Raw genomic sequence first — 23,586 nt, forward strand, 5'->3', positions numbered from 1 at the left:
CTATTAATTTACAGGAGCCTCCTAGTCAGTCAATCTCCTGTCGCTGTGGGGAGACAACCAGTTTCGACCCTGTCAGGTGGGAGTTTAACTCATCCAAATAAGGGATCGGCCAAGGAGGTAAAGACAGGCCTGCCTAGCGGTACAAGCGTTTTGTCATTATTAAACAGATCATTTAATAGTCAAAGAGGAAGTGCTGAAAAAGGATGTAGCGCCTTCAAGAAAACAGTTAGGATTGGGAGGCAGAATTTCTTCATTCATTGGATACTCCACAGGATAAATCTAGCGACTCAACCAATAGCGCCTCAGAAAAAACCTTGACCTGGGAAGACTACACTTGAAGAAGAAGAATGTTCTAGAAGGAAAAAGACTCCTGTCTAATTCTTGAAGAAGAGCACTCACTTAATGACTCAATGACCTCTAACTCCTGATGGCACTCAAGTACTGGAACTGCTCTTCAAGAGTCAAGTGACTGGTCTCCTCTTTTACTGCTTCAAAGTCACAAAAAGCAGAAGGAAATCCGACTTCAAAAGGGCCAAGCTGACAACAGATGACTGAACCCTGCAGGAAACCTAGCTGTAGAGAGACTGGTGCCTGATCTGCTCTGAAGAGCTATGGACTAGAGGACTGACCAGAAGGAACCTCGCAACAGCTGGAGAAAACTCGAATTTAGTCATTTCTGTAACCACCAGAGGACAGGAACAGGGTGTTGAAGCTTGCACAATAAGGTAGCACTCCAGGTGGGCAAGATAACCAGGTACATTCTACTCCCAGCATTTTGTTGTGCTGAAATAATGTTCAGTGAGACCTTGTGGTAAAGATATCCAGCACTGTGGAGCGCAGATTGGTCATAATTTTCAGCAATGGTCCAGTTGGAGGTTTTTGACTTCCAAAATAGTACTAAGTTTGAATATAAAATCTTGGACTGGGACGAAGAACCCAATCTATCCAATGACACAGGAATTCTTGGCATTTATGTGATTTGCCTTTGTCCCTTCCAAGCTCTTGGAGCCAAACCCAGTGACTTCAGAAGGATCTCAATGCCAATTTTTCCAACTTCAAGTAATCTCTCCCGCTTCCATCATTGCATCAGGACACTCTGGAAGATATTGACTTCCATTTCAAAGACCAAGGGGCCGATTACAACATTGTTAGGAAAGCATTCCCACCAAATCAGGTTCAAAATGCTTTCGGAATGATTCGTATTCTGGGAGGCCTACCAACTGATTTCCGGATGCTCACGGACTCGGTTTGGTCAGATTCCCATTGACTTAAATGAGAGCCTGTGTGCCTAACAAGAACACAGGTTCCCATTGAAAAAAGGGGTGGTTGGGGAAAACCTTGCACACTGTGGCGGGCACCCCATGGTGCCTACCACACTGTGCTCGGATGGGAAGGGTGGTCCCTTGGGTACACCAACAGGCCCCATCCGGAGGCCTACGGGTGAAGGGAGGCCTGCTACTGACCCCCAAAGACCGATTCCCACAACCATTTCTTCTCGATCAAACCGATTCTGAATTGCTGTCCGAATCGGTCATCATACTCGCTAGTTTAGAAATGGTCTCCATTGGGCTGTACGATTCGGCTCTGAACAACTTGGGCTGCCCGAATTCCATTCGGAACCAATTCTGATAGCCCGTACTCGGTCATCCGGAAAGGTGACCGATTCAGTGGTAAACAAGGGTTCCGAATCAGATTCGTCAATACCGAATCCCATCCGGAGCCCTTCTTAACGACATCGTAATCGGTCCCTAGGTCTGGAAGTAAAAACTGTACGAGGACAACCTGCTTGGTATATCTGACCTTCACTCCATCACAGTCAGCCTTAAAATATTTTCAAAATCCATGTATGTGGTCCCCCTTGGCCTATTTTGATGAGCTTGGTGTCTGCTCATCATTTTCCATTCTTTTTTTCTAAATAGTTTTCTGAAATGTATTGTGTTGTGTTTGTTACTTTTAAATTGTTGATACTAATAGAAATCAACACTTGCTTTTCTAGGTAGGGACTGATGAGGGCTTGTGCCATACCTTCTCGAGGTTCAGAAGAGCTTCTCTCAGAACTGTGTTTTGACCTAAGCAGATTTAGTCTATTATATTGGTAGGGGTTCACCCCCTCCCAAACTGATGAACCAATTTATGGCACCCTTCAACAAAAGATAGTGTAATTTCCATTCAACCTGATATGAATGTTGAATAAAATTATGATGCTGTAACTGAAGGGCTGCCACCAATTCTGGTAATGTATCATCCCCCTAAATATCCCTAAACAAATGTCTACGTACCTGCAGATTTATGATAAAAGATAAGGCTACTTTGTAGGGGTATACAATATTTCACAAAAAGTAAAGCCATGTAAGAGTATTGCGTATACATATAGTTATCATACAGATGGAATTGCATTGGATACTTTTTGTTAAATATGCAGCCTAATGGGGCATGTTGATGTTTAAAATTTAAATTCAGAATACCATTTGAGAATAAATGTACATTTATTTAAATATGTGTAGTGTACTAATACTTTTTCGTTTATGTGCACCAAAAGGCAATTACTCTAGGGGTATTTCTTTGACCAGGTCAGAAAAATAAATCAAAACATATATGGTCTGATGCATTACTATGCGCCGAACAGCCGAAACATGTTGTGCCACAACACTGGATGCACAGCTCCTTTAGCAAGGCATGTCGAGCAGTTATTGAAATTCCTATACACTAAAATCATTGAAACATGTCCCAAGCATCTAAGGATTACATGCTTTCTCTGATACAGGCAGAATGCCATCAGCACAATACCTTGATCTCACATATCCCCAATAGTACAAACATTGGGACATATCCAAGCTGCACTACTTCTCAAACCTCTTCCAGGACAAGCATTATTACAGGAAAGTGCAAACTTCTGCATGGTCCCCCTATTTTGTTTTAACTCGCTCTACTGTCATTTTGACTCTCTGAAATGGGAAACTTTTAAACAACCGTCTTTGGATGTGCTATACCCATAGAAAAGGGTACCAACTGGTTGGCTTACAATTGACAGGCCTGATATTTTAGTAAGGCCTCTGTTATATAGCACGCAAAGGACAGAGCTGGCATAAAGGTTAGATTTCACATGCTGGCTGCATTATGACTGTACCCCGCCCACATGTGTTTCTTCAAAATCCTGACTTTGTGGCTCCTCTTCCAGACTCCAATGACTGTAGCCAAAACTTCAACCAGCATCGGTGGAAAAATAGTTTTGAGATCGGCAAAAACCTTGTTTTAATATTAACAAAATCAGCACTACATAGGGCCTTGAGACCCCAAACCTGGGTGCATAATATGAATCAGCATAACTAGTATTGTATTGGTGTAGCTTTGCAATAATAGGATTACACTGGCAGTTCGTTTCATGGGCTGTGCTAGTGTTCTCACCATGGTAAAAGCCTACCTATGAAGAAAAGTTATACATTTTATAAGTTGGCTTTAGACAACAACTACAAAAATCATCTGTGCACCATTGTAATGTTTAACAACATTCTAAATCAATGGAAATACTCAGGGAACATGCTTTGCAAATTTGTTCTGAAAATTGAAGAACAATTCACAACTAAGACAGTAGTGAGACGCAACTAGTCACAAAACAGTCTTATTGAATTGCACCCTTGCTGTCCACAGACAACACTGTAGAATGATTGACATAATGTATATTCATTCAGTTGTGACACAGTAGATGTTAAACATATTAGAAGGCCTATGTAATGTAATGATAATAGTATAATGTTTACAGTGGGATATGCATAACATGGTGGGCGCTGTAATCAGCCACATTTCCACAGCCAATTATGAACATCTATTTTACAGGATATATAGCCTTTTCAATATGAAAACATCCTGACTCACAGTACACTTGAATAACTCACAATTATTATATAATGTAATCGATATTTGTGCATTGTTTCACCCAGAAATCTTTTAAGCAAAAATGTCTCATGGGACTTTTGCTTTAGCACATTTGAGTAGACTTTAGTAAAACCCTTGCTTAGGCCCCTTCTTTTTCTGTATGCGCCTTAAGACAACACAGAACCTTTGTCTGGTTTTACCGCTGAGCACTATGGATGATTTGCGACACTCTAATTTTGTGTGTGAGCACTGTTGCTTATATTCAATAGAAGTAGCAACAAAAACTCTTGTAATATTGAAATAGATCAACTCTATTAGCTTTAGAATTTTTCAGTACCTGTATAACACGTTGTAAGAAGTTGGCCTGATATATGCTGTCCACTAATTAAAGTGGGCACCCTGTACCAGTCCAAACAACCCTTATGGTGATTTAAGAGGTCAGAGATAACCTTAGAAAGCTATCCGAGTGGTAGCTGTGGAGAGCAGCCTTCAGGCTTAATCTTGAAGGAATGTTAAACAGCTTGTTTTACCAGAATGCAACTTTATTGCATTGGTTAAATGAAAGGAGAACCACAAAGTAAAATATGTATTCATTATTATAACACACTATAAATATGTCACAGTATCTGCTACACACAGATAAACACAAAGCACACAATACTGTTGCACAGAAACAATCGTAGGTAGCACTAATACACAGTTGGCTCCAGGGGGAGACCAAATCATATACTAAAATATTGGTATAAGAACCACAACTCAAGTCAAGACAGTGTCTAGAGGATGTAGAATCGCTGGGACCGCAAGAAACCACCCAAGGTGAGTAAGTAGGGACCCCACGGAGGACGGGTGCAGTGTGGGAACACAGCCGCGTGTGCAGTACAATTCTGTGGGATATTCGCAGTTGTAGTTTTGGAATTTAAGGACCCTTCCCAGTGGAGTATGAGGAAGTCCTTTGGATCATAGGTGGTTGAAGAGCCACCGCACCCGTGGATACCGTAGTACCAGAGTTACCTATCCCAGGGAAGCTGGGTGCTTCGGGCTGAAGTGGTGTCGGAAACTGCCATTATTCTCAATGGAGGACTTCAAGGAAATACCACTGCGGGAAAGAAGGAAGGTGTCAATTGGAATCCAAAGGTGGATTCTTGATGAAGAGTACCTGAATGCTGAGGGGACAGAGTCTAGGCGACTCAGGAGTGACCAGGGGCTCTATAGATGAATGCCCACCAATGTCGGGTGCTTCAGGTGCATTGAGGGGATTCTTGACTCTGCAGCCACCGGGACCAGAAGACATAGAGGACAACCAGGAGCCAGATACGAACTGTCCCACCAAGGATGTCGAGTTCTGAGGAGTCAGTGTCCGGCTGGAGCACCAACAAGCCTAGGCAGCTGCAACCCACGAAGATGGTCGAGACAGGTTACGGTTCACACCAGCAAGGTCCAGGAGACTCACCAAACACAGGGGAGTCAAGGCAAGCCTGGAGCAACCAGGGGAGCCCAAACAAACCAGAGATGACCTCAACAGGACCCACAGGCCGGAGGCACAAGAGTCATGATGGGACCTCAAGCAGTTTCACAAAGCAGCAGCCCACAAAGCACTCAGCACAAGGAGGCCAAAGTTCTTTGATGGAAATTGTGCCAGAGGTTGGGGCTACTCAGAGCCCAGTCCACTTGTTTTAGGAATGTCAACATGAGAGTATAGAATGTTTTACTGTGTGTATATTCTTTGTACGTGTTTTCGTTAAAGCAATATTTCAGTAATATTTGCTTCGGAGTCTAATGAATGGAGCAGAATTGTTGAGTCATATTTGTTGTATGTTATTTCAGGGCTCAGTAGAGTTCTGGAACCCAGCCTCTCAACTGCAAAATGAGCCAACTCTCAAAATTCAAATGCCTTGTTCCAGCAAAAACAGGAACACGGGGAAGTTTGAGCACAATCTCAGTCTTGCAAAAACAAACTTGAACTGGTGCACTTTATGAGCGCCATACTCCCAGTGACATTTTTCTTCAGGCAATACAGTTTACCAGTACTGCATGTGACCTTTACCTATGGACTTTAAGCGAGTTTGTGTTGACATTAAACAGCAAGGGTTCCTTGCAGGAGAGAGAATGTACAGGTCGACTTGTGCAATAATACCAGTTGCGCTGAGAAACCTTTCTCAGAATCACCAGTCGCTAAACAGGGACGTCAATAGAGAATTCTTTTTACATCTACTATGCACTCACTTTGCAAATCAACACAGTTACTGTTTGCTTTATTTTCTTCACTTTTTCTTGTATTCACCAAACGAAATTATGTAATCGTGTTTCAAATTTTTGTTTCGCTTTCCCCATGTGTAAAGTTTAATGCAGAAGTTGTGTATTAGTTTGCAACACCAAACGCACCACTGCATACGCGTATGAACAGTCCTTATTGAACATGATTCCATGATCCAGTATGTATGTGCAAACCATGCCATCACACGTGCAGCGTAACCCATGGAGTGGCTGAGATGTACGTCATGCACCTGAATATATAACCCCATTAAGACCTGTGTTTAGAGGGCTATAGAGAACATGCCCATATTGTTCTAGAGGAATATATATGAGAGAAACTAGCAGAAAATATATAGCTAAAATCAGCAAAATGAAAAAATGTTAAGTTACACCACATTGGTGAAATGTCCCTAAAATACTATCTTTATTGCTCGCTAATCTTAACATGCCCTTCAATAATATCAATTTGCAATTTCAATTCACATCAAAATCAATATTAGGAAAGCAAGACCGAGTACGTATTCCTCACTTCTGTTCTAAAGGAGAAATACTAACTTTTATTCAGATCCCTGCATGTATGTTTGTATGTTTTATGCTCCATGTGAATGATATAAATCTATATATTTTGTTGTTTTTCAGGCCTAATTGTCCTGGCTGCAATAACCCCGGAATCCTCGTTGGACTCAGGCCATGAAACCAACTCCTCTGAGTTGACTGACGTCTCCGAAATGGTCTCTGCCATGAAACAGCACCAGAACACAGCGTATTTCCTAGCCCAGCACATTAACAAAGAAAACCTGCTGACAAGAAAGGACCTTCCCTTCAGAATCCAGACATGCGCAGCGCAGGCTGTCCTCACCTCGCCATACCCCATTGGTTGCCAAGAAGCAAGTCCATCAATGACAGCTGCATTCTCTAGGCAGAGTCCAAACACCGTAGTCAGCGCAAGTAAACAGGAGAGAACTGTGGAACGCAGCTACACACTAGCCATGAAGCCTTTACTATCCCCCCACCTGAGCGAACAGACGAGCAGAATGATTGTGGTGCCAAGCCCAGAACGCAAGGGGTCTGCGCGAGCTAAGCCAGCCTTCGAAGCTTCACTAAATGCCACCACTGCAGCACCAAATGCACCGCCCATTCACACTATTGAAGAGAAAGCATTGCAAGGATTGAGAGTGAGCCCTAAGTTGATACATGTTAGCCCTAAGTTGATACATGTTAGCCCTAAGATGATACATGTTAGCCCTAAGTTGATGCATGAGTCCAAATCTGATGTGAACTCTTCTATTGTTTCTGCCTCTGTGCATCAGGTCGTGAATACTCATGACTTTTCTTCCCATCAAATGTCCACCACGATTTGTCCCAGTGAAGAACAGCCCTTACATAAAACCAAGGAGAATTCTTCAAGTGGCAAGCAGATGCATTCTAAGGTGGTCCAGCCAGCTGTTGACAGCTTGTGCAGCTGCCAGCAGCAGCAGGGCGAGAAGTCTGAAGACCAGAAGGAGGCGGAGACTGCCCGGGGGGACATCTTCCATCTATCTCCCACTGATGATGAAAGACTGCATGCGAAGGTTTGTTCTGCCAAAAACTATCAGCCTCAGTCTATCAAAGATTCAACAGCAAAGGTCCAGAAGCCGGTAAGTGGGGAGCTGAGTCAGAAGGCGGCCATAAACCTGAACCCCACTTCAAATAAACAGAATGAAAAATCACCAAACAAGGTGGATGAAATAAAACCTGAAAATAATCTCAAGAGCAAGAAAAAAGTTGAAAACACTTCACAATCTGCAAACACATCTTCTTCTAAGCTCGCAAGAGACAACCCAAAGATTTCGGTTCAGTCTGGATCCAAAACAAATAGCTTGAAGGCTAGTGGAGGGCCCACAAATATCACAGACAGCACAATTGATATAATACAGAAAGAAAGTGACCCTTCTGTGAAGAACAAACCTCAGAAGGCCCCTTTTCGATTGAAAAAATTGTTTTCTGCAACATTTCCTTTACGAATGAAAAAAGAAACAGATGAAAGACAGGTGCAACTACAAAAAGTTAAACAGTACGAGATAGAATTGTTGGAAGAACTCCTCAAACCCAAGACAAAGGTTGACATTAAGCCTAAGGAGTACCTTCTTCCTTCTGTTCCAGGACGCTGTGCCTGCCAGGTGAGAAGTAGCCCGGTTCAGAAAGTGCCAGGAATGTCCAGGGAGCAAAGGCGCAGCTGTGACTGCAAGCGTATCTGCCGGGGGATGATGATCCCTTCCAACCAGATCACTGAGCCAGATGTTGAGAAGCGAGGGAGACCAAAAACCACATTTGCCCAGCGACAAGCTGAAGTTGCTAAATTGCTTAATAATAGCAGCCCCACTAAGAGCAAGCAAATTCGGTCAACGAGTCTAGAGTCTAGGGACTGTAAGTCAGACCCCGAGAACAGTGTCTCTTGTTTGACAACGTGTGCCTCCCAAGGAGATTGCATGAGTGCACCTCACTACAAAAAGCTCTTGCGCCGCTATAGTGTAAGTGAAATAGATAAGAGTGATGCTGTATCACTTTCTTCTGACATCTACCAAAACATCTTTCCAACCAAGCAAAAAGCCTTAAAGGATAAGGATGAGCAAATCATCCAGAGCTCTTCATTGCAGGGCCAAGCAATACAGTCTGCAGAGAAGGGAGTGTCTTCTCATGCTCACGTAGTGGAGGACAAGAAAGGTCCAAAAGTCACTGGTGTGGTAGCCGTCAAAGAAGAAATGTATCCAAGCCAGACCAAATTGCCTAATGAAGAAGCAGATAATAAAAAGTGCTGCTCAATCCGTTATTGTTTTTACTATAGGAAGTGTGATACAGCTGATGATGGCAGTGACAAGGATGAACTCTCTTATTCTATCCCCATGCAGATCCTTCCTGGCATGAAGCTTGACAATCAGATGGTTCCTGTCATGAGCCGGACACTACAAGTGCTGGATGCTACAGCCTGCAGTAGCTCTGAGGACAGCCAGACCCAAGAGATTGATTTAAGAACCTCCACCTTTGAAGGAAGCCTTGCTAAGATCAGTTTACTTCGTGGTCATGCTTATGCATTGCCGGATGGGTTTGTTGCAGTGCAGTTGGATACCAGTGAACTTTTGACAATCATACGACAATGTGTAGTAAGCTCAGAGACTCGTGATTCCAAACCATACATGTCACAGCTTGCTGAATACAAGCAAGAATTGGCTCTCAAGTTCAAAGAGTTCAGGGCTTCCTGTCGTAGGCTGGCTGCAGTGGACAAGAGCCCTACCCACATGCTGTCTGCTATCACAGGCAGCTTTCAAGTGCTGTGCAGTCTTATTGAAACATTTGTCAGGTTGGTCTACATTGTGCGATCAGAATCTCAGCGTCAAGAGCTTCTAAGAAAGGTGGAGGAGGTGGTTCGGAACTATACCTTCCTCCTCAGAGCTGCAGAAGAGTCTACAGCCAGAACGCTGAATCAGCAAAGAACTATAGGACAGCTTGCCCGCCAGTCGGCTGCTGTTGCGACTGTTATGAGCACATTCTCACGCTCCATAAAGACATTGATCAACAAGTAAATGAACTGCAAAATGTACAAAAATGTATAAGTCTGTTGTTCTAGCGTTTTGTAGTTCTAGTGAGACTGCGAGTTTGGAGGAACGATGGATCGGCAACTGGGGTTTTCAGAGTGCCCAGAAAAGATTCCAATTTTGGGTAGAGGTCTACAGTGGGAGGGAGAAACTACAGTGTTGCTGTTACGGTAATTATCATCAGAGTGAATGGATTACAGACTATCACTGTGCATGTTCCCTCTTACGCAGGCCTACAAATAGACTTCACTGGGGGTAGATATTGTTTTTTTGAGAAGGGAGACTATTTTTATAGAATAAAATTACATGTGACTACTTGCAGTTTAACTAGTCTCAATGTTGGAAATGTGCTGGTCCTTGCATCTGCCAACCTTGCAGCTTTTATCGTATTGATAAATTAATTATTCTCTAGATAATATTGTGCCTAATTGCATATGGGAAAGTCCTCATCATGATAATGTGTGCGATCATTTTCAAGACAATTTATCCAAGATGTGTGTGACTGTTTGAATGTGAACTGTTGTTTTACATCTCTTCATCTCTAGAAATGAACAAAGGCGGACATGTCCCATCATGGCGCTGAAACCGCCTTAGAGCTGTTCATTGTCAAAACATCTTTTCACTGACATTATAGCTGCAGTTCAAATGGGGTGTCACTGGAATTAGTCAGTTGATTACCTGTAATTTTTAACAGATGATCAGCTATTTAGTACATTCAGGATGTCTGAAAGGGGTAACACGTTTGCAATCTTCACTTTAAATTATATGATTAGGCAGGGGATCCATAAATTGGCCTTTTACTCCATCCTCCACCAGAGCCTACATTATAGGTGTACATTTTCAGTTCCTTTAAGAGCTGTAGCAATTTTCTGAATACTGTCTAGTTTAGAAAATACAGAAAATGGAGGCTCCTGATAATGAAGAGTGTTGGTTGAAAAGAAGTTGTAGTAGTGTTAATTGTAGTTTACTATTGCTTTCCTATTCCTTTGCACCTTTCTAATATGACGGCGAAAGAAAGGAGGATTTAAAACAGGGTTCAAAATAAAAATCCCCACAGGCCAGCCAATGACACATTGTTCAAATCACCATTTCCTCTGGCGTTTTTATTCAGAGAATATTGTTTGATCAAAGCATGTTGAGCAGTGTAGGTTTCAGTGAGTGAATGCTACATGAATTGATTTTCACATTTTTCATATGGTTTCTAAGCTCTGGAAGAATTTGGTCTAGTGCTATTAAACCCTTTAATTGAGGCCGCCATGGAAACACATTTGAGGGAAATAAATGATATAAAAATGTGCATAGTCAAAGGAAAATAACCAAAGGAGACTGGGCAAACCTAGGTTCATTTAAATTTTAGGACACGCTAGAAACAAAGTTCTTCTAGACATTAAACAACTACTGGATTCCCTTAGTGCAGTGCTTACAGAAAGTGGTACATAGTTGATTGTCTTCAAAATTATTTGTTAATATGAGATAATTGTGAGACAAGAAATATTTGTTTGTGACTGCATTGTCTTTGTGTAAAAAATATTAATATCTAGAAGTATATCTAGAAGAAAATCTCAATTATCCTTTGTGTTGGGTAAACAGCAAGAAACTAAGGCTTCAGAATTAGACTAAGATGTCCTTGTCAGACAAATGCTAAGGTATCAATGTAAAACAATTATTATTTACAGCATGTCAAAGGCACTTTTATAGGGACACTTAGACTAGGAAACTCACTTGGAGACCTGTTGGTGTTTGGTCAACTTGTAGTTTGGAAGAGGTGTGATTAGGTCAATATGACAATATCCCTCCCCCCCAAGCTTGACAATTATTTTCCTGATGTGTGTCTATCATATAGGCAGGTTGCATAGTCCTAGAAAATAACCTTCTTCACTGGCCATGGTCTTGCTTTAGTTCCTTCCCCTCATGATTTTACTTCTCATGCTGGGTGCTTGAGTATTACAGGAAGGTAGGTTGGACAGAAGGCGGAAACTGTATCAAAAACCAAAACAAAAACAAAAGTCTGCTACCCCACGGTGTGGTAGTTCTTTTTCCAATATTTTCAAGTATGTCTTGAGGGTGTTCTTCTAAAATAGTAAGCAATGGGACGAGTACTACAGACAGGCAGCGGATTGAGGACATGCAACAAATTTCAACTGCCCTTGGTACAGGTAAAAATCACTTGGTGGTGAAGGCTAGTAAGTCCCCTTTCTTTTAAAAGCTCACTTTAGGTTGACATGATTTTCTAATCTTATTCTTATTCGGTGATTCTATCTTAGGTGCCACTGGCACAAACAATGTGCTCCATGAGGTTACTGCAGCTGAGACACAGAATAATAGGGGGTCTTTTACAGCCAGTTATTAACTTTCTGATGCTTTCATCAGAGGGTTACGAGGATACGGAGAATATCATATTGAAAAAACAGATGGGCTAGATGTAATCATTTTCTGCAACATGTAATGGCCAACAACAGAAGAAAAAATAAAGTACCTTGTATCCTCATTTTAAGTTACAAAGAGGCAAAAGAAGCATATAAATATGAAAACAGGGGATCCAGTGTCACTACAGAGGAAGACTGCATCATGCTTCTGTTTATTGACCAGACTTCAAAGATAATCCTGAAACAATACACTTGGTAAATTCTTGAGTTGTCACCCAAAAGAGTTAACTCCTCTATTGCTTAGAACAACAGCACATGATGCCAATATGTGGCCTGCTGTCTCATCTCTACCTAATGCTAAAGGGCATACTGTTGTATCTTGCTTATGTATACATCCATCTTCACAGCGAAGATGGATGAATACATAAACAAGATATAACACATTCTGCTAACAAAGAGTTGTAAGGATTGTCTAATAGCAGTGGAGAATCCCAAGAAAGACTTACTTTCAGAACTCAACTGAACATTGGATATTCATTGCTTAATATCCCAGTACATAGTGCACATAGTGTAAAAATATTTTCTTTTTTCAGTATACCTAGCATTGTTTATCAATATATAATCTTTCTTCTAGCAGAAACATGTCTTCAGCTCTCAGATGATTTATCTTCCATTTGAAGGAGAGCCTTGGGCACTTCTCTCGGGCTGCTTGTACTAGACTCTTAATACTGTTGAAGAGGACGCAACATGGTCCTCAGGGAATACATGTCAATAGAGATTTAGGCTTCAAATTTTTCAGAATGTTAAGCGTTGACTTACCACTTTGCAAGCAATGTAAGAAAATAATCATTAGACAGAATGAGACATCCACGGCTTAATGTGGATGATCCAGTGCTCTCTGTGCATGACCTGGTACATTTCATGCCACCAAATTTATTTTATAAAAGGGTGTCTTTGATAGGTATCAACCCTTGTGATGACTTTTTCTCAGGATAAAGATGATGAGGAATAAGGCCTACGCTATTGTTTCTGATTCCTTTTGAGCAAAAATCTGAAAAATCCAACAAGATGTTAATTCAATACATCCCTAGATTATAAAACCTTAAGACAATGCACCTAAATAGTGGAAAGAAATCAACATTTATTTCCATACTTTCAATAAGTTTGACAAGTCCAAATTCTGTTATTTTCAAAGCAGCTTCTAGGTCTTACATTTTGGTTGAAGAATGGAAAGTACAGTATAGGTGTGCAAGAATCACTGGTGTATCTATGAAGCCACTGTTGAACATGGGAGATAATCTCATGAAAACTTGAACATTACTCCTTTTGAAATAATTTAAACCGTAGCATCAAGGCTACCCCATGTGTGATGTTGAGGCATCAGTATGAGGGGGGGATTGAGAGAACAGTGGTGGGTAATGTATGCAGTCCAAAGAAAAGAAAATGAAACTGATGCCACACTTTGCAGTGTTACTCTTCTATTTACCAATTCACATCATACATTGTAGAGGTGCTCTTACAAACCATGTCAATAGGATAAGGAAAAAGTAAAATGAAAGATCATTGAAAGTTCCTCCTCTTTGTGTTTTTGAGATGACTACTATTCATTTCAATTTACCAGAAAGAAATAGTGTGTGGATTGTGTAAATGTTTTTAAATAAAAGGATTGAGTAGCTGTGCTAGATATCTGGCAAACAGTAAGCATGTGAAGTATAAGAAAGCTTTTTGGGCTATGTCGCGTACACAAGACTCCTCCTGGCAATTAAGAGAGACTCACACCCATCAACCTGTGACTGAATGCCCCAAACTCACCTCTTTGTCAAGGGCTAGCATTAACAATACTTCTGGGTTACCCCCGAACAGCAGTGGGATGATCGTTTGTCCAGTGAAACATTCCAGTGCTGAAAACAGGCAACAAATTTTAGTACAGTTTTTATAAAGTAAATAAAAATGACACATATCATAGGGCCAATATGGCAAAATAATGAGTATGTAAATATCCATGTGATGTGATCCCTGTGATTTTCAGTGCTTGTTATCACTTCTCACAATACACACTCACGAAGAACAGAGGCAGCCAAATGCTCTGTGATGTTAAATATACCATTGTGAGATCTGCATTTGAAACCTATCTGGTAACTTAAAGTCAACGTAAAAGGAATATATAATACATCTTAAACTAATTAGTAATTGTTGGAACTCCTATAATAAATGAGTGGTAAAAATCCCTTGTTGTAAAAATAACCATGTATTACCATTACTAAGAATCTCCATATAATTTGTACAGTTTTCTTTAAACTTCAATAAATCATCTTATGTTCTTAATGGAATCAGAACCCACAGTACCTAACGCCATTCTCTATGGGTAATTAAGTGAGCATCAGTATGTTCTGGATATAGTGATATTACAGTCTACAAATGTGGTTAACATAATATAACATAATGTCACAATTTAGCCAGAACTCACAGTCAGGACAAGTCGCAGTTCTTGAAATCACATACTCGGAATTTCTGTAATGGTGTTTCTCATAATTTCTTATAGTGGGGACATCTTCTATTTTAAGTAAGTGTCAATGAATTTGAGTGACTAATGACTCAGCTGCCTCATCCAAGCAAATCATCGCTTCAGGATCTCAACTTGAGTTGACAGATACCAGTCTAGGGATCATTTTAAAGTGAATGGCCAATAACAGCTGTTAAGTACTTGAACACTGCATAATTATTTGTATTCATCCAAATTGTCTTTTTAATGGAAATTTTTGCACCTATTCTTTTGCTATTCTGTTTGTACCAGTACACCATTTGCATTCTTACTATTAATGACAGCTCTTACCGGGTCTTGATTATCTCTCACCTTTTTATTTCTATTACTTTTGTGATAATCCATACTGCATACTACAAAAGTAATTCACAATATTTCATACAAACTAAAAGGTGCAAGGCAAAGTAATAATGTTATAGCTATGAGGTCAAAGGTTTAGTATTACTGCACCTTTTTCACTCTAGTACTGATATCAGTTGTCCTCATTAAAGATTACAACTAAAGATTTGTTTTTGTCTGGAGAACACAGTGCTGAACAACCAAATCAAGTTTACTCCCCAGCTTCAGAGACCACTGCATTTGTCACAAAGATGTTAGTGAAGTCTAGATTCTAAGAAGTTATTAATTGCAACCGTATGTCAGAGGTTTAACTGCACTGATAGATTGTGAGAGGTTAAACAACATTTTTATACAGAGCTGATTAAAACTTATGCACTATAGTTTAAAATGGCTAGGTGTTAAGACTAGCCCTGAACACTGAGGAGAGAAGCAACAGAAGAGTTCCTTATTGAATATGTGTATTACGATTATCTAAAGATATTCTGTCTCTGTATGCTATGAGACCGTTACATCCTCTGCCTGTTCTATATCTGCAGAGTCTCAATTGATGCCAGATGGACCTGGAGACTATCAATTGTCTGGTTCAGCATGTGAACATTTGTGTATGCTGTAAAAAGGTTTGGATAAATTACTATTAACAGAGGTCAGTGTATGGGAATATATAGTTGTGAATGTTGGACAATAGATAGATAGACACAAGAAAATAGTTTCTGTGGGTGAGAAATGTAGGAGTCAGTAATGTAAAGTCCATACAACATTTAGCTTAATTTGAGGAAATGCTTTAGGAAAGTCCACACCACTCCAAATCAACTCAACGATAAACAGGCTGTACCAATTCATAAAACAGTTTGAGTTTCATTGTGGAGACAAGAATACAGAAATATGCATCCTTTATCTGTCATTTGAATGAGCACGTTTTTATTTTGTTTACAACAAACAGAAAAAATCACTCAAAAAGGATGCAATTGCCATACTAATTGCGTTGATTTTTACTTGTCACTGAATCAGCATAGACGTTTGCAGTTATCCCGTGCATGCAGTGCAAAATGGAGTATGTTTAGAATTGCTGTGGACTTTTAATGTGCTTTTTAAATAATTTTAGAATGCCCATTGTGGGTGCATCTGTCCCAGGGCAAGCACCATGCTTTAGGATGGATTGTTTGTTTGTGGCACAGATCTAATATGCTTTTCCATGCTAAGATGTGAATATGAACTACAGCATCTAGACAAAATTTGTTTGAAGTTCTATAAAGAGGTGAAAACTGAACTTTCATAAGAAGCCTTTAGTCAACAGTTCTGAGTTGGTTTCAAAGAGCCCATCATCTTGAATTTGGTGAGTTTGAGGGGATAACTACTTGTCTTAAAAACAAAGCAGTAAATCAGGAAAGTAACTTGAAAGTATACAGTGCATATCTTCTGGTAGCCGATGCTGTACATGACAATAGTTTGACTAGTCATCATATCAGGATACAGAGACATTCTGGAACATTTTCAATGTAACTAAAGGATATAATCAGTGACACTGTTTTCTTTTGTCTGTATTTGTCAACCAAATAAGTGAAACTAAAACCTATGTCTGTCTTAGGATGTATTACACAAAAGTCTCAATTGCAGCCCGACATTTGTTTTTATCAGAACCATTCTGCTTTCAGTCTTAAAACAGTATGTTTTTGTAAGCTAGTAGCTACAATAATTCAATCAGAATTTCTTACTTAGTAACACGCCTCAAAACATTTCCTTTTTCTTCCACTGTAAAGGAAATGAATGGGAAGGTCTCAAGTTGAGGCATTAAACTCGCCACTGCCATGGTATCATGTTTGAGCATGGTGATTTATCTTGCAGAGCATCATGTTTTATCTGAAAATTTGGTAGTGTGACAAAATATTAATTAAAAAAACAAAAAACAATTGTATGAAGAATGAATGGACTTTTGTTATTTTGCTGAAGCATCAATGCTCCCTAATATTATTAAGATGTATGATGAATGGTCCCATTTTCTAACAAACGTGCATACTCTCTTGTAACTGTGTTATAATGAAATGCATACACTTGCTTTACTCACATGTAACATTGCTGTGCAATAATATCTGCATCACAGCATACATTTAACATGAACATTGCCAAGAAAGAAAGATAACATGTTAGAAGTCAGTTAAAGTGAATGTTCAAACACAGTAAGTGAAGCTGACCAACCTCCCATTCTATTTATAGTTCTAGTCCTGTAAATGACACAGATATCTGGACACTAGATCAACATAGCGAAATTCAATTTACTGCCTGACAAGTTTCTTATAGTGTGGAAGTTTATGTGTGTTCCTTTGAATTTGTTATCCATTAAGAAATCCAAAGTTGCATAAAACCATCTTGCAGAAACCTTCACAACCTGTCTCAGTGTACTACAGAATAAAGAACTGTCTTTTTTATGTCTGTAAATAGTATGTATAGATATACAATAAATATATATATATAGATATACATAAATATCTAAATTGTTTCTTGTTTTAAAAACAAGGATGATTAAATATATTAATCTAAATACTGAACTCTGTCTCTTTATTTCTTGTCAAGGCTGCATGTGTAAAAGCGCATCTCAACAGTCTGGATTGATCCGAAAAATGAGCATGTAATTACTGAAATACGTGCTACATGCTGCAAGGCTATGTTAAAATATAGTATTGCTGAGCCTTTGTGCTCTTTTGCTGTTATCTATTGTTTTCACTGAGTACATTTCACAAATGTGTTTTTGTCAGGAATCTACTTAACTTTCAAATCTATTGAAGCTGAGCCCAGGGTTATGCGACCACTGTGTGTTACGCTTACTTTTGAATGATAACCTTCATGCTGGATGCAAACTTAGGTGCCGATTCTGATCCTCTAAAACCCGGGTACGAATGGTACCTGGGAAATCCACCTTACAAACCAGCAAGTACGATTCGTACAGAAATACCATTTCCGTACGAATCGTAAAAAACACCGTACGGCTAAACAATACCTACTATTCTGATCCTGGACAGCGTGTACGCGACGTCCGCATGGAGTCAGGCAGCGTTTTACGGACCAGCAAGTACGATTCGATTCGATTCGTACCTACAACAATCCGCACAGCTATTTTTTTACGGGAGCCAAAAAGTGCCGGAAAAGCTAAGTACGCTGCGATGCACGACGAAAAGGGGGCCCGGTACGCGACCTACACGCCATCAACCACATCGTACATGTCATCATGTACGGTGCGTACCCCAACATTGCATATGTACGGTGCATACATACGCGCTGTTGGGGTACGCACCGTACATAGGCCAACAGTGCGTATGTACGGTGCATATGTCCGCACCGTACCCCCCACCCGTGTATGTCCGCACCATACCCCAGGCGTACCCCAATCCTCGCGTATGTACGGACCGTACATATGGTGGGGGGTACGGTGCGGACATACGCGGGTGGGGGTTACGGTGCAGACATACGCGGGTGGGGTTTACGGTGCGGACATACGCGGGTGGGTGGGTACGGTGTGGATATACGCGGGTGGGGGTGTACGGTATGGACATACGCGGGTGGGGGGTACGTTGTGGACGTACGCGGGTGGGGGGGAGGCTGGGGGGGCTGTACGACTCGTACCCCAGGCACAAGTGTACCCGGGGTAGGGGTCGTACAAAGTTCGCTCCGTACGGGACGGTTTCCATACGCTTGTGTATTCGGAATGCCGGTACGGATCGGACTTGTGCGCTCGGACTTCAGTTTTACGACCCGTACGTAAAACTGTCCGGGGACGTCTCATAGACCTTTTCCCGATACGATTCGTATGTGATTTTTTAACGTACGAATCGTACTTCACCGGTTGTACGGGACTTGTACGATTCGTACGTAAAAAAATACGGATACAAGTCGTACGGTAATTGTTTTTACCGGTTCGGAATCGGCACCTAAATGTGGCTGAATGTTTTTTTTAACAGCATAGACTGATAGTGGAAAAAAGTAGCTCATGTACAAGAATCTAAATCAGATGTGATGTGTGGTATTTACACTGAGGAAAGATGTCATGAAAAGATCTGAATCAAGATTCCGAGATAGGACACTGAACACATTTTGGATCTTTGGACTAACAACCTTCTGGACAGTCTAGCAGATGAACATTTATGTATGCAGTGAATAAGTACAACTGAACCACTATACAATATGTCTGTATGTGGGAATGTACAGTTAGGTATGGTGGAGGCTGTAAAGTTATAGACATACATTAAAATTGCTTAGGTGGATGAAAAATTCTGGTTCAAGTCTAAATAATGTATATGATGTAATATATGCAACTAACATTAGAATGTGTTCTCCTCAGCTGTCCTAATGGTTTGAATGATGTCCAGATCATTCCTTTTCATGACTGGACAAGATGGTGAGTTTCAAATGTGAAGAGACAAGTAAAAGATAACGGCCTCTTTTGCTCAAACCTTTGGTACAAGGACTTTATTTTTTTTTTATAACAATAAAATAAGCATATTGCCAGATAAATAAACGCACCACATTTGCTTGGTCATTTGAATTAATATTTTTTATATTCTTTTTTTGAAACAAATTCATATTTAAGCTTGGATGCAGCCATCATATTGCTGTGCTAAATGTTTGTTTACTCTAAAACTTATTTACAAGTTTACAATTATCCTTGGTGTGCATGTACCATCAAATATGTTTTGAAACACTGGGAAATTTGTAAGACGCTTTGCTCGTGATTTTTGTACTACTTAACACAATGTGCATATCATTCTCTATTTTGGCTTCCGACTCAATGACACATTAGGTGCCAATTACGATCCTGTAAAAACCGGGTACGAACCGTCGGACGGAGCATATTCTCCGTCCGACGCGTACCCGGTCGTCAAAATCTACCAACATGGAATTACGATTCGCACGGAAACACCATTTCCGTACGAATCGTAAAAAACCCCGACCGAACAAAATAAACCTACAAATGCGATCCGGGAAAGCGCCGACCTGACGTCGGGACGCTCGCAGCCTGCCATTCACGAACCAGGAATTACGATTCGCACCGACGTCATCCCGCACGGTGAATATTTTCCGGCTGCCAAAAACTGCCGGGAAATCAGGACGACGCGAACAAGGACCACCAGTACGCGACGGACACACAGGACGACGCGAACAAGGAGGACCAGTACGCGACGGACACACAGGACGACGCGAACAAGGAGGACCAGTACGCGACGGACACACAGGACGACGCGAACAAGGAGGACCCGTACGCGACGGACAGACATGGACCCGAACCTACGTGTCATCCCGGCCCTCATAGCAGTCGACCTCCTCTACAGGTTCCGACGCAGACGCCGCAGAAGGTCAGAACAACTAAGGGAGGGGGGAAAGGGTGGTGGGGGGGGGTGGCAGGACCAGGGCAGGCCACAAACCCCCCACCAAAGTCACACAGCACACATGCCCTGGACATACCTGACTCCCAGGCACTGGTCACTACGAGGGGGTGGGGGCGTGTCCAGCTAAGCCAGCAACCGCCACAACGGAAGTCCGTCACGACGCGAATCGGCAACACAACCAGACATGTACGTCCCGTACCCACGCCTGAAGAGCGTGGGTACGAGTCGTACCACGCCCACACCCACGTCACCCCAACAATGGCGGGACGGACAAGCATCACATAGCGTGGGGACGGACATGTACGGACCGTACCCCCACCCCGTATGCATGGAGCGTACCCCCACCCCAACAGTGTAAGTACGACACGTACCCTCAGCCGCGTACGTATGGAGCCTACCCCCACCCCAACAGTGTAAGTATGACACGTACCCTCAGCCGCGTATGTATGGAGCGTACCCCCACCCCAACAGTGTAAGTACGACCCCTACCCTCACCTCGAATGCATGGAGCGTACCCCCACCCCAACAGTGTAAGTACGACCCGTACCCTCAGCCGCATACATATGGAGTGTACCCCCACCCCAACAGTGTAAGTACGACCCGTACCCTCACCTCGAAAGCATGGAACGTACCCCCACCCCAACAGTGTAAGTACGACACGTACCCTCACCTCGAAAGCATGGAGCGTACCCCCACCCCAACAGTGTAAGTACGACCCGTACCCTCACCTCGAAAGCATGGAGCGTACCCCCACCCCAACAGTGTAAGTACGACACGTACCCTCAGCCGCGTACGTATGGAGCGTACCCCCACCCCAACAGTGTAAGTACGACATGTACCCTCAGCCGTGTACGTATGGAGCGTACCCCCACCCCAACAGTGTAAGTACGACACGTACCCTCACCTCGAAAGCATGGAGCGTACCCCCACCCCAACAGTGTAAGTACGACTCGTACCCTCAGTCGCGTACGTATGGAGCGTACCCCCACCCCAACAGTGTAAGTACGACACGTACCCTCACCTCGAAAGCATGGAGCGTACCCACAACCGTGCATGTTATGAGCGTACATATTGTGAAATAGGAGAGGTGGGTGCAGAGTCCTCCCAGCAGTGCCCTGAGACAGGAGGGGTGGGTGCAGAGTCCTCCCAGCAGTGCCCAGAGACAGGAGGGTTGGGTGCAGAGTCCTCCCAGCAGTGCCCAGACACAGGAGGGGTGGGTGCAGAGTCCTCCCAGCAGTGCCCTGAGACAGGAGGGGTGGGTGCAGAGTCCTCCCAGCAGTGCCCTGAGACAGGAGGGGTGGGGGCCTATCACTCCCAGCAGTGCCCTGAGACAGGAGGGGTGGGTGCAGGGTCCTCCCAGCAGTGCCCTGAGACAGGAGGGGTGGGGGCCTATCACTCCCAGCAGTGCCCAGAGACAGGAGGGGTGTGTGCAGAGTCCCCCCAGCAGTGCCCAGAGACAGCAGGGGTGTGTGCAGAGTCCCCCCAGCAGTGCCCAGAGACAGAAGGGGTGGGTGCAGAGTCCTCCCAGCAGAGCCCTGAGACAGGAGGGGTGGGTGCAGAGTCCTCCCAGCAGTGCCCTGAGACAGGAGGGGTGGGGGCCTATCACTCCCAGCAGTGCCCTGGTACAGCAGGGGTGGGTGCAGAGTCCTTCCAGCAGTGCCCTGAGACAGGAGGGGTGGGGGCCTATCACTCCCAGCAGTGCCCTGAGACAGGAGGGGTGGGTGCAGAGTCCTCCCAGCAGTGCCCTGAGACAGGAGGGGTGGGTGCAGAGTCCTCCCAGCAGTGCCCTGAGACAGGAGGGGTGGGGGCCTATCACTCCCAGCAGTGCCCTGAGACAGGAGGGGTGGGGCCTATCACTCCCAGCAGTGCCCTGAGACAGGAGGGGTGGGGGCCTATCACTCCCAGCAGTGCCCTGAGACAGCAGGGGTGGGTGCAGAGTCCTCCCAGCAGAGCCCTGAGACAGCAGGGGTGGGTGCAGAGTCCTCCCAGCAGAGCCCTGAGACAGGAGGGGTGGGTGCAGAGTCCTCCCAGCAGTGCCCTGAGACAGGAGGGGTGGGGGCCTATCACTCCCAGCAGTGCCCATGGAACGCAAAGGGTGGAGTAGTCACATATACCATGCCCACAAATGTCAGTCAGGTGCACAAAGACCCTGCAGTACATGTACCACATGTGTGCGAGGATGGAAGTATACGCATGCATAGGGCCAAAAACAAAACATTTACACATGAAGTCATGTCAATAGTCCACATACACAAGTACAATGACTACCAAGGATGCCACGAATGATGCAGGTGGAGAATGGCTCAGCATGCATGTGCAAAGTTGAAGGAGTCCCTCACACACCCAGGTAATGTACTCACAGCTCTGCACTACATATTGGGAACACCCTGCAGGGAAGAAGTCAGGGTACACAGAGGAAGGAAAACACCTTGGGACAATTGCAACATGCAGCAACTGCCTACATGAATGGAGAAAGGTAGCTAACACCGTGTGAGGCACACTGATCCCAGGGTCCCCCCTATGAGCAGCACACCACTACATTTCCCACACACCCAACACATGACCAACACCCACAACCATGTAGCAGCCCCACCAACAGCAATGCCAGCAATGCAGGAGTGTTCCAAGGGAAAAAAATAAAAAGCTTTATTCAGCATGAGCAAATAACTAGTATGACGTAAGTCCAATAATAACAAAGGCCATAGGGCAGTCCAGGAGTCCCAGCTGGTTGAGGGACACAGTGGGATGTGTGTCCCCTAGCTTGCCTGCACAGTTACAAGTCCTCGTCTTCAACAGGGGTGAGGGCATCATGTGGGGGGGAAGGAACAGGCACCGCAGGGACAGGAGGGCAAAGGGTAGGCGAATTGGGTGCAGGGATGGAGAACTCCACCACAGGGGGTGGGGCAGGGCCAAAGGTGGATTCTAGGATCTCACTGCAGACCTTGGCAAGGTCCTCCAGGGACTCCCCTGCACCCGAAGGAACCACAGGCCCCAAGGAGGGGGGGGGTCAGAGGGATGGGTCGCAGCGCCACTGGGGGAGGATGTGGACAGGGGGGGGACTCAAGCACCCTGACCGAGGACTTCCTTGACCGCTTGCGTGGTGGCGTCACTGTGGGGCTCAGGGACAGAGCGGCCATGAACGAGTCTTTGGGGGAGATGTGGCCAGGAGAGCTGAGGGGAGGGGATTTGGAGGGAGCGGATTGGGTGGAATGCGGACTCCCACTCTGGCTGCGTGTCACACGTTTGCCCCCCGACCCAGTGGGTGT

General features: G+C 43.4%; 1 protein-coding gene across 1 annotated transcript in view; it reads left to right on the plus strand.

Moving 5' to 3' along the window:
* The window catches only part of FRMPD3 (FERM and PDZ domain containing 3), a 1,009,771-nt gene extending 996,618 nt beyond the window's left edge, over positions 1–13,153 (plus strand). The window contains exon 15 of the mRNA XM_085607691.1: positions 6,766–13,153. Within this exon, the coding sequence (XP_085463817.1) occupies positions 6,766–9,686 (2,921 nt within the window). The 3' untranslated portion in view covers positions 9,687–13,153. The remainder of the gene's footprint in view (positions 1–6,765) is intronic.
* The last annotated feature ends 10,433 nt before the right edge of the window (positions 13,154–23,586 follow it).

The sequence above is a fragment of the Triturus cristatus genome, chromosome 5_2 (assembly GCF_964204655.1).
Source record: "Triturus cristatus chromosome 5_2, aTriCri1.1, whole genome shotgun sequence".
In the NCBI taxonomy this organism is placed as follows: domain Eukaryota; kingdom Metazoa; phylum Chordata; class Amphibia; order Caudata; family Salamandridae; genus Triturus; species Triturus cristatus.